The sequence below is a fragment of the Danio aesculapii genome, chromosome 14 (assembly GCF_903798145.1).
Source record: "Danio aesculapii chromosome 14, fDanAes4.1, whole genome shotgun sequence".
NCBI classification, from domain to species: domain Eukaryota; kingdom Metazoa; phylum Chordata; class Actinopteri; order Cypriniformes; family Danionidae; genus Danio; species Danio aesculapii.
Window position 1 is genome coordinate 35,946,572 of NC_079448.1, and position 16,739 is coordinate 35,963,310.

The 16,739-nt window shown below is 36.5% G+C and overlaps 1 protein-coding gene across 2 annotated transcripts in view; it reads right to left on the reverse strand.

Annotated features, from left to right (window-relative positions):
* Window positions 1–80: 80 nt before the first annotated feature.
* Window positions 81–16,739, reverse strand: part of ocrl (OCRL inositol polyphosphate-5-phosphatase) — a 32,579-nt gene continuing 15,920 nt past the window's right edge. Inside the window, exons 10-24 of one of the 2 annotated variants that reach the window (XM_056471813.1) lie at window positions 16,452–16,566; window positions 16,237–16,353; window positions 15,848–16,029; window positions 15,622–15,733; window positions 13,920–14,029; window positions 12,015–12,150; window positions 11,829–11,939; window positions 10,446–10,611; window positions 9,625–9,860; window positions 7,962–7,985; window positions 5,229–5,345; window positions 5,044–5,128; window positions 4,497–4,624; window positions 3,133–3,244; window positions 81–3,063 (exon numbers count right to left, since the gene is read on the reverse strand). In XM_056471813.1, the coding sequence (XP_056327788.1) occupies window positions 2,939–3,063; window positions 3,133–3,244; window positions 4,497–4,624; window positions 5,044–5,128; window positions 5,229–5,345; window positions 7,962–7,985; window positions 9,625–9,860; window positions 10,446–10,611; window positions 11,829–11,939; window positions 12,015–12,150; window positions 13,920–14,029; window positions 15,622–15,733; window positions 15,848–16,029; window positions 16,237–16,353; window positions 16,452–16,566 (1,876 nt within the window). In that variant the 3' untranslated portion in view covers window positions 81–2,938. The remainder of the gene's footprint in view (window positions 3,064–3,132; window positions 3,245–4,496; window positions 4,625–5,043; window positions 5,129–5,228; window positions 5,346–7,961; window positions 7,986–9,624; window positions 9,861–10,445; window positions 10,612–11,828; window positions 11,940–12,014; window positions 12,151–13,919; window positions 14,030–15,621; window positions 15,734–15,847; window positions 16,030–16,236; window positions 16,354–16,451; window positions 16,567–16,739) is intronic. The other variant, XM_056471814.1, reaches the window with a different exon arrangement.

Sequence of the window (16,739 nt, forward strand, 5' to 3'; positions counted from 1 at the left end):
CTGACCCATATGTAAACAAACTTAAAGCATTAAACTTTCCTAAACAAGGTTGAACAATAATAATAAAAATCCTAGAATGATTACATGGTCATAATGTCTTTTTATTTGACTGAATAAATTAGATGCCCCGACCCCTTCCCACAAATAAAACAAGGTATGTGCAAGTACCCAGCTGCAAAGTACCAGAACTAAATGGATAGAAAGACAGGACAAAATGACATACAAACAGGCAGGGTGGTGACAACAGCACTCCAGAAAACGGTGTAATATCAGTCCAAATATTAGTTCCTCAGATTCAGTCTTTAGCAATGAGGCCCTCCCAGAAACATCATTTATTGGCAATGAAAAGAGCGATTTGTTCAGGCCTTTAAAAGTTTGAGTAAGAGAGAAGAGCACCATGGTGGCCCTTTCTTTAGCAGAAAACATGACACCAACATAAAGACACAGATACGAGCTTATAAACATGGCAGAGGGTGTTAAGTCATTTAGACATGCGAGATCTGAGAAAGAGGATCATCAGAGGACATCCAGCCACAGCCAATATCTTTCACAGAACGTCACTACTTAGCATTTGTGCAAAAATAGAAGTACTCTAGCAGTTTCACTGGGGCAGTAAAAGGTTGCAGGTAGTACCTTAAAGATACATATTAATGTTTTAAGGTATACCTTTTAGGGTATCTAAGGTACTAATACACATCTTTTCTCTAAAGAAACACTCCACTACAAAAAAGCTCATTTTACAACTCTTATAGAGTAAATCTGTTAATTTTTACCATTTTTTAACCCATTCAGCTGATCTCCAGGTCTGGCAGGAGCGCTTTTAGTTTAGCTTAGCATAAATCATTGAATCACATTAGACCATTAGCATCTTGATCAAAAAAGAAGTCTTGATCATTTTCCTTGTTAAGGCTTGACACTTCTGTAGTTTCATTGTGTACTAAAAATGACTCAAAATGAAAAGTTGCTGTGGCTAGGAACTATTCTCACACTCCAGCATAATAATCAAGAAAATTTGCTGTCGTACCATGGCTGCAGGAGGCACAATGATATTACACATCCCCAGAAAACAGTCCCGTTAGGTACCAGCGTTGTGTAATATCTTGGTACAGCAGCAAAGTCTCTTGATTATCACACCAGAATGAGTACACTTTCTAGCCATATCGACCTAGAAAATAGTCTTATTGTATGATAGAACTACAGAAGTGTCAAGCATAAAATAGGAAAATTTGAGCGAGATGCTAATGGTCTAATCCAATTCAATGATTTATGCTAAGCTAAGCTAAACATGCTCCTGCATTTATCAAGATCGGCTGAATGGATTAAAAAAAGGTCAAACTGAACTGTTTAACTCTAGGTGACCAGTGAAAATGAACCTTTTTCCAAAAAAGTGACGTGTTCCTTTAATGGTACTTCTTCAGTGACAAGCCGCTACACATCTAAAGCTACCATTTTGCACTTTTTGTCTGACAATAAAGAAAGGCAGAACACAGCACAGTTGGCCAGAAACTGCTTACAACTCCTTTTTTCCAAATTTGCAAGACTCACAAAAATATTTCCTGTGAGATTCTAGGGAAAGGCTGCTACTGGAGAAGGGCAACAATGTCACACGATGTGGTGAAACAGCTTTGGTGGTTTGTGCTACAATAATATTTTAGCATCGGGGTGATGATTAATAACAGAGGAGACTTCCTCTTTACACATTCTAGTACAAAGCCAGCCTGACCGGTGCGAGGAGTTAAAACCTGCAGAGTTTCAGTCATATTCACAAACATGTTTGACAGAATCCCAACGTGTTTAAGACGGATAAACATGACAGCATGTCACCACACTGAAATAGAAAGTGTATATGTAACATGAAAGAACACCAACAAAGAACACAAAGACTGTAAACGTACACAAAATCCTCCCGGTCTGGGTTAGTATAACTCACAACATACATATATAAATAGAAAGACCACGTTTGCATCTTTACAGGACATGACAGTACAATAAAAGACCACATTAGTTAAAATGTTAACGTCTCTGTAGAAGCACAAGATCGAGAGCAGATCTATAAAAGAATAAGACCTCAAGTCCAGACCTAAACCACAACCAATGCTAATAGCCACTATTGAAGATGACTAAAGAATTAGGGGTGTGATTGTGCAATCACAAACCGAGGAAGAGACCGTGAGGGATGCCCGAGGAATGCTGAGGACAAATGCGCACGAGACTGGAATCCATAAATAACAAATAGACACAACTCGGCTGATTCATCATGATTCAGAAAGTACTGAATGAGTAAAGATCACATCCCAGACTTCTCTCCTCCTCTCTGAAAGATAGTCGATTGTCAAAGTCACTTACTTTGTGAAGGTCATTTTTGATGGAGGAAAGAGAAGAGAGTGAGAGACAGGCGGAAAGATGAGCTGGCAGCAGCAGTCAATACAATCTCCATTACATGGCTTTCCTTTAGTGTAACAAAGTCATTCTTTGAGTGCCCATGAGTCACATTCACACGCATTCAGTCAAATCTGGCTGGGAATATTCGGATTTGGCATTACAGCACTCTGATCCAGAGGTAAAAACCAGAGAAACGTAGGGTTTCACGTAGCATTACAGATGCTACACTGAAAAAGGGATGAGGTTCGTAAGGGTTAAAGTGTAATTATTAATACTCCCGGAGCCACACAATCAGGGGGCGTAGATAAGCTGACACCCATTCCTCTAAAGCAGGAACAGAAGTACAGCGTAACATACAGGCAGTGTCTGTGCAAAACAGGCACTATCCAACAGTGCCAAACTTTCATCACTGAGGTATGTTTGTGTAGTGTGGCCCAAAAATCTCTCATAAGCCCAGCCACAAACACACCTCAATTGCTCGGTTGTTTTTTTGTTTTGTTTTGTTTGTTTGCTCCAGAACCACCTTAGATGACACCTTGTTCTGTTGTCTTCTTCTTCAGTCTTCATCGCCTGCCATCAGAAACCCCAGGATGAAGTCGTTGGCTTTCTGGCGATCGTGTTGCGTCTGTTTGCCAGCAAGGTTGGGAGGCGGTCGGATTAGGAGGCTTGCGAAGAGAGTAGCTACGCAAGAAAAAACACATAATAAGTAACATACCTAAATGTGAGGCCGATAGAGAAATTCTGACTCACCTAAGAGGTTGGCGTTTAGGTTGTTGTCAATAGAGTGTTTGAGTAATTCTCTCAAGAAGGCCATCAGGTAGCGGAACACATTGCGATGGGCTCGTGGGAGCTGGGATATTAGCTGAAAAGAAGAAAAATGACTTTTTTTACATGCTCTGGATGCTTGCCATAAGAGCTTTTCAGATATAGCGCTCAATGCAAAAATAAACACTAAATTTCAATTAATCATTTGAATGACTGTAGAATATATACACTATTAAAACGTTTGGGTGGTACATACATGTATACACACTGCCTTATAGATTTCAGAATATTTGTTAATGTATCGAATGGATTCCTTCATGAAAAATGCAGTAAAAGCAGTAAAAATGTGAAGCATAGTTTTAAAATATGGTCATTTCTAATTTGATTTCACTTTGTTTGTTTGTTTGTTTGTTTTATTGCTGAGCTACAAAACTGCACACTGAAATGAAATGTTTCAATTAAATATTGTAAATGAATCTGATTTTTTTTAAATGTAAATAACGACAGATTATCAGACTATGCAAAAGCCATCAGTGAGCAAACCAAGGTAAAAACTAGTGTAACTCCATTCAGTTATAAATGAGATTGTTTTTGTTTTTACTGTAATTAGTTCATTATAAAATGTAAGAAAATTAATATAAAGCAATGTTTTCTAGTTATTTTTAAATATTATTTAAAAAAATGTAATTACCCAACTATATTTACCTTCGGCCCAGTAGCCTCAATCAAGTTTGGTTTTTGGCCCTATATAAGAAAAAGTTTGGGCACCCCCGGTTTAAATGAAGTGTTGGTTTAAATTACAATTGAAACCAATTATATGTATTCTTAATATTCTAAAAATATTTTTTTCAGCATTTATTAACAGAATTAGAACAGAAATTAGAAATGTCTGTCACATCTGAGCAACTTAATGCACTGTTAAATAAAAACAATGGGGAAAAAATTACTGAAATAAGAAAAGAAGTACATTTAAACTGTTTTTTTAACGTGAGTGTATGTTTTTCAGTATATTAAATATAGTAATTAGTATGCATAATTAGTATATTATAATATTTAATATAATATGCTAATTATGAGTAATTATTATTATAATAATTACTCATAATTAGTATGAGTAAATGTTTTATTATTATAATTTTGTACATTGTTACATTAACTTTTTATAATCAAATTGAGATTTTCATTTTTGGTTTGGTTTTGTTGGTAATGCTGGTCATTATAAACAACCAGCAACTGTATTTATTTACATTTAGCTGTGATATATATGTGGCCATTTTATTTTAGACAGAATCAACCTCGTAAATGTGATAACATATATAAACAAGAACTGAATGATGCATCGTATGCACCTGTTTGCAGAGGCGGCTGTCATGAGAGCATTCGAGACAGCGCTGATAGAGTTCATAACACAACACAGGTTCAGGAAGAGCCTCCAGAAAGATCAATAGTGCTTCAGCAACAGAGTGATTACAGCCGGCTAACCAGCAGTCAAGGAGAACCACGGTGAACAGAAAGAATGCACATTTCATGCACAGGAGCAGAAAATATGGCTGTGTGCAAAAGGGAAAGACAAGAAAACAAACAAAAAAAACAAGCACACACTGTCTCTAGGGACCTCGAGCACCATTACTGTAAAACAGAGCAAACATTCTCGGTCTCCCAGAAGCACAGTAAAGAATTGTGTGGGAGAGTCCGGCCAGTCAGAGCGGTTTTAAAAGGAAGCCACTCGGTCACATTCATTGATGTGACAGGCATTAGCATTTCTATGCTAAGTAACTCTGAGAGCCCTTAAAGAGGTTTGTGCAGACTATCAGGCGGTAAGCTGTCTGCTGGGAAAATCTCTTGTCCGTTCTATATATAAACATATTTATATGAGCTTTTGGTGGGAAAGGATACGGATGGAATCAGGAATGCTGGTGTCCAAGCAGTCAATAATACTTTGTAGCTCGTCTTGCAGGCCAGGGGTCTGGAAAAGATCCTCCTGTAGGAAAATATAAATAAACAAACAAATAAATAAAATAAATGAGTAATTTGAGATGTTCTGATTGATCCTTGGTGCAGTCATGCGTTATTTTGTTTACCTGCTGGCAGGCCTTGGTGTAGAGGTGATTAACAAGCAACCAGACCTCTTTGGGAATCTTTAGAGGTTTATCTTCTGTTCCAGCACCGTCCAACAAGAACGTCATCCGGGCTTTCTCCTGAGAAATCCAGAAATTATTACTGTCCCAAAAGCTATATTTAAATTTCAAAAGGACAGCCCTAAATATTTTGGTAGCACTATACACAAATACATGCACAAAGTCCAATGCTTATTTGTTGTGAACTATTGCATATTTTGAGAAACTTTTACAAAACCTAAATGCAGCGCGTAAAGCAGCTATGCCCCTAAAATATTTATTTGCTTTAGGTTTTTCCATCTTCTCCACAGTCCACCAGTTTTACACCAAAGCAACTACTAAAGTTCATTTTAAATATTGTCGCAGCAAAAAAATGTATAATTTGTACTCAGTCTTGCCTAAGAGGCCAAAATAAAAAAAAGAAATCAAACATTTAAACATTTTTACACAAGTTTGGTTCAAAATAGAGTACATTTTTTGTTAAAGATGTTTTTTGAAGTCTCCTATGTTCACCGATGTTGAATGCATTTAATAAAATATAGTAAAAACTGTAACACTGTGAATATTATTATAATTGTAAATAAATATTTTCTATTCAAGTGCAAACTACAACATTTAAAATGCATTAAATTTGTGGAAAGTGCTTTTAAAAATACAATTATTAACAGTACATGGTATGGCTTGAAGAACAATCACTTACTTTAAAGAATATAATAAAGACCCCAATATACTTTTCAGTTACTTTTTCATTTTTTAAGAGGTCAAAAGAAATTGGAAGTAGCAGAGGTTGACTTCTGTTAAAGAAAATCCTTATGCCATCTAAGTCAATGAGAGTGGTAAATATATGAGCAATATCATACAAGTAGCAGTGCGATATGGCTGTATATCAGTACTGGTGGGAGGCATGCGTTGGCACGAGGCTGCAGGCAGAGTGTCTTAGTGTCCCACCAGTGCTGATATACAGCCATATCCTACTGCTAAGAGTGTGATATTGCGTTTATACAACAGTTTGACGGCACAATTGTGTATATAAAAAAGAAAATCAAACACAGAGAATCTAAAACCCTTTTGTATTAGAAGCTACTTTCTTCCGCCATTCCTTCACATCTGCAGCTGACATCAGAACAGCAGAAACTGTTACTAATTCACCAACGTCACTTTAGAGCTAGTGTTTGAATGATTCTCTTACGTAATGTCTAAAGTGATGACAAAACAGGTGATTTTGCTCACATTTTAAGATTATAAGGCTGAACATGACATGAAAAACCATCCGTCTACAGAGATACAGTATTTCTCTGGTGCAATCGGGATATCACAATAATTAACCCCGAAAAAAGCAGCACAATCACTACCAGATTGCTGTAGTGTTTGCGATAAGGAAAAACACTACACACATGCGGGCATTTCTTCTTTTCTTCTGCCAACACAACACACATTCCTGATATGAGAGTCCCATCTCACACACAATACACCACAACTATATGGTATAAATACAGCACTACAACATACAAAAGAGAGAGATTGACTTTGAATATCACATTGGAGTTTAATAATGATTTGATCAGCTGTATTTAGAAATGACGCCGTTTTAATCTTCAAAGGGCTTATTATGTGGTCTCTGCCACCATTTTGTGGATAGACAACGTCAACCATCTTTGGTCTGCTCAGTATGGCAAGCTAATAGCCATCGTTGTGTTGTCTCTCAGAAATGATAAATATTTTAAAAAAGGCACTATCCTTATAAATAAACTGCATAGTTGCAATCTAAACAACTACATTCTTGACTAAAAAGCCTCAAAAGTACATTATTTTGCCAACAGCAGCAATATTTGTCAAACTGTAGAGTGTCCTCTGCTTGTTGCTGTATGTGGGTGGAGTTGTCCACAAAGGCGAAGGGTGAAGAGTCGGTACGAGTGCCGTTACTAGCCCAATCAGATTCAAGAACCAGACAGAACTGTTGTATAAATGTAAATATGTTAAGCATGTTTTCTCCGCAGGAACAACGTATAACAAAAAGCAAACGTGAGAAAACAGCTCATTTGAATAAGCTCTGTGATTCCAGTCAAATATTCACGTAATGTTTATTAATATAGCACTGCATGTTGTCACACTAGTTTGTTCTTCGATTTCTCATTAAGTATAATGGGGCCTTCAATGTATCTCTCTGACATTGAGTCACAAGATAACATTCTTTCTTTCATTCACTCACACAAGCACACACACACACACACACACGCACGCACGCACAGAAACATGTTATGTGCAGAAAAGTGAAAGTCTCAAGACCCCTAAACAACATGAGCAAAGTCATGCAATTAGTAAGAAGGAATTTCATGCTGAGCCACAGAGGCGAGATCAGAGTCCAAAACAACTCTGAAAAACAGTCCAAATTACAAACACGGATTTGTGAGGCTGGTATCACCATGCTGTGAGCTGTTTCCTCTCTCTTCTAATCTAATATCGCTGAGGAAAGGAGGAGCAGAACTCAAGCTGAGAGATTCAAGTGATTTTTTTTTGTCTGAACCAGCAGAGTGACTGAAGCAAGCTGACAGTTGGGAACGGCAAAGCACATGGAGACACTGTCATACGGGCACAAACGTTTAAAAGACAGCCACTGTTGCCTCAAACACACCCTAATAATCACTGTCCTACTGCATTACCTAATGAGTCTTTTCTGTGAATGAAGGTGGACTTTACCTTTTCCATGCAGCTATCCTCTCCCTGAGAATCATGCAGACCCATATTGATTGGTTGAAAATGAGTGGTCAGAGCAGAAAGGAGTAAAGGAAGGAGAAAAGAGGAGACAACAGAGAAACATTGCGTAATCAGTGAAAAGATAGAGCCAGTATTGCATAATAATAGATAAGTGGCTTTTGGCTTCCGATGGCGATCAGTAGATAGACAGAAAGAGAAAATAACTAAAAAGATGACGGATTAATTCCTAAATGAAAAACTGATCAAAATTTGCGAATAGAGTGAAGAGTGAAATTGATCTCCCCCTTCCATGATTTCAGTGAAGACATGTTTAGTCTTTCTTTTTGGCAAAATGAAACCAATGATTCGATTAAAAGTGCTTTCAGAACAAAAATGGAGGTCTATATATGGCTACCATTTAAAGGGATAGTTCACCCAAAAAATGAAAAACAAATCATAATTTGAGAATTGAATTTGAGAGTGAAATTGATCTCCCCTTTCATGAAGACATGCTTAGTCTTTCTCCTTGATAAAATGAAACCAAAGATTCTATTAAAAGTGCTTTCTGAAGAAAAATGGAAGTCAGTCTATATATGGCTACCATTTAAAGGGATAGTTCATGCAAAAAAAAAAAAATAAAAAAACGAATCAGAATTTGAGAATAGAGTGAAGAGTGAAATTGATCTCCCCTTTCATGAAGACACATTTAATCTTTCTCTTTGATAAAATAAAACCAAAGATTCTATTAAAGGTGCTTTCAGTACAAAAACGGAAGTCTATATATGGGTGTCATTTAAAAGGATAGTTCACTCAAAAAATGAAAAGAACAAATCATAATTTGAGAATAGAGTGAAGAGTTACACGGATCTCTCCTTCCATGAAATCAGTGAAGACACATTTAGTCTTTCTCTTTGCAAATAGAAACCAAAAATTCTATTAAAAGTGCTTTTGGAACACAAATGGAGGTCTATATATGGCTAACGTTTAAAGGAATAGTTCACCCAAAAAACGAAAAATGTATTATAATTTGAGAATATAATGAAGAGTGAAATTGCTCATCCTCTTCCATGAAATCAAAGTTTCCAAAAGCTGCCAAAAAGAAGCCAAAGATTCTATTAAAAGTGCTTTCAGAACAAAAATGGAGGTTTATATATGCCTACCATTTAAAGGAATAGTTCACCCAAAAAATTAAAAACAAATAACAATTTAAAGTGAAGAGTGAAATTGATCTCCCCTTCCATGAAATCATTGAAGACATGTTTAGTCTTTCTCTAGGGGTTCAGCTGCCAAAATGAAGCCAAAGATGTTTTTAAAAGTGCTTTCAGAACAAAAATGGAAGTCAGTATATATTTGTCCACCACTGAAAGGGATAGTTCACCCAAAAAATGAAAAACAAATCATAATTTGAGAATATAGTGAAGAATGAAATGAACAGGGAGGTTTGCATGATGAATGTATGAATGCTACTGAACAAGTTGTATCTAATTATAACATTCTCTCTCTAGCAAGACTGGAAAGTCTTCTCTTTTGCAAAATCTCAAGGAAAAATTCCTCACCATTATCTGTCACTTCCATCCACAGACAAAAATTTGATAAAACAACTTTCACTTTTGTAATAGCTGCTGCTAATCCATCTTACTGACTGCAGCAGTGGAATAGGCCTCACCAGATCAATGAGTTTGGTGATGGGGATCTCACGGATAGGCTTCTTCATGCGGCACAGAGTCTCCAGAGATGTGCCGAAACAGCAGGGCAGGTAGTTTCCAGAGACAGTGATGAAGTAGTCTTTCCCTCGGTCCAGATGAAGCACCAGGATGTCCTCAATGTTGTCTTCGCCAGAGTTCAAAAGCGTCACAGAGTCTTTACTGACATACACCTCCAAGAAGATCTCAATTTTCTCATCTGTACAGAAAACATGAATATTTGAGTCAATCTGGATGAAGAGTGTCCGTCTTCAAATGAATATATCAGATATGTCCTCTCTACTGTATATGAGAAGTGGGCATGCCATTTTTAATGCATTTAAAGAAAAATGTCATGAATTTCTTGCTCAAAAAACTGTGTAAAGATGCCAGACTACATTATTTCTGTTCTGACTAACCTCAACTTTAATATAACAAACAGTATTCAGTTAGGATTGAAGCATTGCATTTTGCCACCTCTGAGAAGCACAAAACTTTGCACAAAAGATTTCACTTCTGTGCCATTTTATTTTCCAATCAGGTCATTTTTATTACAAAACCCAAAATAAATGTCAGGCAAAATCGTCTTATTTTGAAGCAGAATAGTGTGAATTTAAAGTAAATGTGAAAAAAATGTAATTCTAAATAAAGCACATTTTAAAAAAAAGTTTAGTTTAGTCTAATTATACTGTGATAATAAGGTAGAATTGGAAGAATCAAATCGAACATATAAAAATATTTGAACAAAATCATCAACATTTTTTCATGACAAAGATAAATGGTTGAAATGCCATGAGATACTCACTAGGATCTAGTACCCCTTCACTCGGCTCAGCACGTAACCAGGGCTTACAGTATTGGGAGTCATTGAGTTTGGGAATGAAGGCGAAGGTGCAAGCAACCTGTCCATCATTAGTGATGAGAAAACTCTGACGCTGCAGCTGACGGAACTTCACATTTTCAAAGGTGAACTAGTGATGAAAGAACAGGTAGAACATAAATATTGGGCTAGAAGTTCATGCTCGATCATCCAAGCCATTGATTCATTACTAGACATCCAACATTACTTCAGTAACATTTCAGCATCGATGCTTAAAGGGATAGTTCACCCAAAAATTTATATTGTTATCATTTACTCACTCTTTGATTTTCAAACCTTTATGAGTTTCTTTCTTATGTTGAACACAAAAGATATTTAGAAAAATGTTGGAAACCTGTAACCTTTCATTTACGTTGCATTTGTTTTTCTTACTAATGAAGTATAATGGTTACAGGTTTTCAGCATACTTCAAAATACCTTCTATTGTGTTCAACAGAATATCGAAACTAATTTTTTGCCACTTCAGATAATTATTTTTAGTATTCAAAACTTCACTGCATCGATTTTTTTTGCGGGTTCCAGCTAATTTCTGTGGTATTCTTTTGGAACTGAATAATGTGGATTTAAAATGTTAATAATTACACAAACATTTAAACTGTCATCATTTCCTCACCTTTTGATTTTCAAACCTTTATGAGTTTCTTTATTCTGTTGAACACAAAAAAGATACTTTGAAAAATGTTGTAAACCTGTAACCATTGATATACATAGAATTTGTTTTTCAACAAGTCAATGGTTACAGGTTTTCAAAATTCTTTAAAAAAAATCTATAAAAACCTTCATTTGTGTTCAACAGAATATCAAAACTCATGAAGGTATAGAAACATTTGATAAATAGTGAGTCATTTTCATTTTTGGGTGAACTATTCCTTTAATAATCTATGTAAATTCTTAATAATAACTCTTTTATGAATAGAAAGCTTAAAATGCAGTACTTTTTTTTTTACATTATAAATGTCTGTACTGTCACTTTTGATCAATTGAATACATCTTTGCCAAAGTGTTCATTTCTGCATTCAAATCCTCCAACTTATAGAGTCCAAGTGATGCTGATTAGTTTGTTTGAACAATCTTTTCCATTTGTAAGCAAACTCTTCTAAAGCCTCCAATCTCAAAGCAATTACGTCACACCTGATTAGCCCATAACACACTCACAGTTCAGTGAAATGCTAAGATGCTGCAAACATTATAGATCCTCCTCTAATATATAGTGGGACCTCAGAAAGAATGGAGGCAGGCCAGTGGATCGATGCAGAGTGACTTTGTCTGAGGATAGACTGCCCTGTCTGGCTCTTTGTCATTACTCACCTCTCGTCGGGTTAGGGACAAAGAGGGCAGAAAGTCATTTTCCATCCTGTCCATGTCCCGCACAATCTCTTCGAAAATCTTTTTGTAGCGCTGCTCAATCACCATCTTCACCTGCAGCACACACATAAATTCAGCGTGATGCTCTCGATGCTATTACTGGAGGATGATGAAAGGAGTAAACCTCACCCCGATACTAAAGACAGAGCTGACGGGTTTGTGGTCACTGGTCTTCAGCTCCATGTGACTGCGATAGTGAAGCTGCTTCACGTTGCTTCCTCTCCAGAGGATACGGTCACACCAAGCAGGGATGCGACACTTCCCACTGCGGATACACCACATTCATTTAATAATAATAATAAAAAAAAACACTGTCTTTAAAGAGTCCCTTTATGGGTTTATGGGTTTTTAAATATGACCTTCCATGCAGTGTTTAACACAGCTCTAAGTGAAGTGAAATATCCAGTTAAGGATTAAATCTGAAAGTGGACCATGTTTAAAACTATTGATTCATCTATAAAAGAGTCGACTCATAGTGGTTCGAATGAATCGCCACTGTAACCAGTCTTTAGCCGTATCGGCGTGACGTTGATATGGAACTCATGCCCCGCCCATTTGTTACACGCGCAGACCCAGGAAAATTGAAACCCTCGGCCCCGCCCACAAACACTGTAGAAAGAAAAAGAGGAAGACAAACACTGTAGCAGATCCTGGTTGAATTATGTCGCGAACACGCTGTGCTCTGAATTGGGAAGCAAAGTTAGTGTTATTTTCCCTACCCAAAGATAAAGCTGTGAAGAGTCAGTGGTTGAAGTTTATTCTAACAAAAATACCTCAGCATTAAAGCCCCAGCCTTGTGCCGTATTACAGTAATTTCTGACGAGTGCTTCAGCAATCTACACGCTTACAACAGGGGAATCAGTGTTAAAGGAAGGATCAAAAAAGACAACGTATGGGAGCTTGAAAGGAACTTTACAGTACACAGTTCATGGATCAGTTTTTTCCTCTATTTCACAAATGTAAGTAACGATTAAAATGATTCCCTCCTTGTTTTCTCTAGCTTGCAAAATATTTATGTAATTCTGTTTTGTTACTTGTAACTGCTTGTACTGTTCACTCTTTATATTCTCATATCGCTTCTAAAACCACGTCGAAAATGTGACGCGTGTCGCTTTCTTTATGGATTTAAATGCGGTTGTGAAATAGCGATCCACTGCAGTTTGTTGTTGCTATGACAACCATCAGCTGTTCCTACACATGTGCAGTGGTCAAGTTTCAAACTAGTTCAGCTTTGGCCACTGTGTGGATTAACACTAAATGCGTATCATAGTTAAGAGTAGAGCAATATGCTGGTGTTAAACTGCATTGCTTTAATGCACTCCAGCATTGGGCTCACACATACACACTGCACTGCACACATTTTTCTCTGAACGTAGCCGACCTTTCACAATAGACTGGGTCATCGGACCAATCAGTGTAGATTAGTATCATGCTAAGGAGGGGTTTGGCAACAAATAAATTAGTGAACAAATTATATGGGAGTCGTTAGGATAATTAGGTAAAAATAAATGCATATTATAAGACAATGAAAGTGTTTTTTGACCTGCCTGTCTGCCTGTTTTTGGAGACCCCCAAAACCAAAATATGACCTTTTATAATGCATAATAGGGGGTCTTTAATGCTTCTGACATGTTCTAAAGAAATCAAAACCAAAAATATAAAAAAATGTAAATAAATGAGAAGAAAATACAAATATATAAATAAGTGCATGAACATACACATACAATATAAAGCTACATCATATATTAACAGTAAATCAATAGCAAGTGATACAAGATACAGAGAAAAGATTTGTATCAGCTTCCTTTTGAAATCCTACAAAGGGATTCCATATTTCGACAAACTTTTCAGGTTTTCCCCTGCCTATATAGGTAACGAGACAATTCTTGCAACCATTGTTTAAAATGAGGGCTTTCTGTACTTGCCCAATAATGAGCTATTATAAGTTTTGCATCATTTACTTCATTTTAAGAGCTTTCTACCATGAAGTGATCATTAAACGGTGTCCATTTTCTTAATCTCAGGAAACTTTACCTTGAGTCCCATCGGTCTGATTTAGCGTCATATTTGTAAGTTGGGACGAAATTGATCTCCCCTTCCATGAAATCGGTGAAGACACGTTTAGTCTTTCTCTGGAGGTTCAGCTGCCAATATAAAGACAAAGATTTTGCCATCAAAAAGACGCTTTGGGCAAACTCAAGCAAAGAAAATGTGTTTCAAATGTCATTTGTGCCAACTGCCATTAGAATTTTAAATACTGAGTTTAATAGTATAAATGGTCTTAATTGAGTTTTTATTGTGATTTATGCAATAATATTGAATGTATTTGTTTATTTTGTGATCTATTTGATGTGAATGCTGATGCAATTATGTGGGGAAGCCAAAGATAAATTTCCACTTGTGGACAGTAAAGAAAAGAAAGTCGAAGATTCTATTAAAAGTGCTTTTAGAACAAAAATAGAATTCAGTCTATATATGGCTGCCACTTAAAGGGATAGTTCCTCACCATTTACTAGGAATGCCAAAAAATAATTGTTTTCTTCGATGCACCATGAAGAAGATGCAGACAATTCGGTATCGGTTCAGTAATAATCATAACCGGTTATTCTGTACTGACGTCATTTATCACATATGCATTATATGGCGGTAGCTTACTATGACGAGGGAGGAGACCACGGGTAATTATAACGTTCCAACTACTTAAAAAGCAGATAACTGTGATCAATTCACTGCTTGTGTTGGACAGTCTTTCACTGACAGGGAAGTACACCAGAACCCAGCTTTCTCTCACTCTCTGTGGCCCCTTTGACCTGCTGGCGTGTTCATGAGGTAACGTTTTATCTCCTTACTTTGCGGTTACAACAGTAACGTTACTTGTGCATCCAGAGCCAATCGCAGCCTTTTCTGTTTAAGAACTCCTTAACAATGCTCAAAAAGCAAGCGGAATAATATTCACATTTGTTTATTTGCTATAAATGTTCATGTTGTTCTGTGCATGTACTTGAGTTTTGTTTGGTTCATTCAAAAACAGTGTTTTCTTTCAGCAGGTAAAATTAAAGGTAAAGACAGTACACATCTGACTTGTATTAACAGACAAAATTGTATAACAAATATATAAATATATTTATAAATTATACATTTTATTACAAGAATTATTGTGTTACTAAGTAAAATTGTTTATGGAAAGCATCGTCAATGCACCGAATCGATGGCATAATAATCGTAACCAAACCGAATCATGAGACCAGCGCAGGTTCACACCCCTACTATTAACCCATAGTGAATCCAAACTTTTTTAATTTCTTACTTCTGTTGAGCACAATATAAGATATTTTGAAGAATACTGAAAACCAGCAACCATTGTGGGAACAAAAAAATACTATTGAAGTCAATGACAGATGCTTTCAAACATTTTTCAATATATCATCCTTTGTGTTCAACCGAAGAAAGAAACTCAAGCATGTATGGAAGTGGAAAATTTTCTGTTTTTGGGATGAACTATCTCTTTAAATAACAGCCAAATAAATACACATATAAAAAAGATGAAGCAACAAATAATAACTCCAGATCAATATAGTTGGGTGCATAATAACGGTTCAATTAAAAATAATTATACCATATTTTGTAAAAAATTACACCTTAGACTTGTACGCCAAAGCAACATTTATAAAGAATAAACATGAATCAAGAAAAACATTCACAAAGTATATGCCTAAGAATATATACATGGTCTCACCTGATCATATTCCTGTAGCCTCCGTAGCTCATTTTCAGCAATAAGCCTTTTTACCTCCCCAGCATCAGGCAAACATAGCCTGTAGTTGAGATCTCCAAGCCAAATCACCACACTTGGAAGAGAAAGTGTAAGCATGGAACCATTTTATTATAAAGTACCTTAAAAGTGTAGTCTTCAAATAATGAGCAATCAGCAACCAATGAATTACTGAAGTTCTGACACTCACTCATGTTTCACTATACTGACAGGCGGGTATTCCAGCAGGTGGAAACTCATACGGGCACAGATGTCTTTGTAGTCCTGGTTTCGCCGTTCAAAATCATCCACATGAGCCGCCAAGTGAGAGTTTACAAAGCAGAAACTGGTATTGTGGAACACAAAGCGCACCGCCACTCCTCCTTTATTCCCCTACAGTCACAGAGTAATAAATATGGGTCAATCTTATCAGGTAACTGACACCGATACACTAATTTAAGGCATGTATCTTTTCAATTGTGGTCATTTAAACTCAATTGTGTAATTTATAACATGGATTATACCATATCTAATAGACATATAACAATGGACAGACTTCCTCTTAACAAACCACTTCCTATTGTAACAAATATAACATACCATCTTATTCATGAGGCCAGTTCCCACAGACTCAGAAGCAATCTCTCGAATTTGATTTTTGTGCTCCTTTTTGATATACACCACCAACATCATGCCCACTAGGCGGATAATACGAACCTGAAGACAGCATGCAGGGAATTCAGCAAATGTTTACCACTTTCTTTGGCTGTGAAATGATTATAAGCAGGGCATTTCAGTGGGTATTCACTGATCACCTGTATGTATCTGGCATTATGGTGGAGGCTTCTCTCAACTGCATCAACCCATAACTGTTCTTTGGATGAGTCCATATAGAAAAAGGCCTCTGTGCTCAGGTCCAGCTCCTGAAATCTAACAAATAACAAAGTAAACTGAATGAAGCACTATAACCTTAAACAGATAAACTTACAATACACAATGTATAGCGAACGATTATTTATTATGAATAGAGATGCACGATATATCGGCGGCCATATCGTTATCGGCCGATAAATTATATTTTTAATGATATCATTATAGATCCG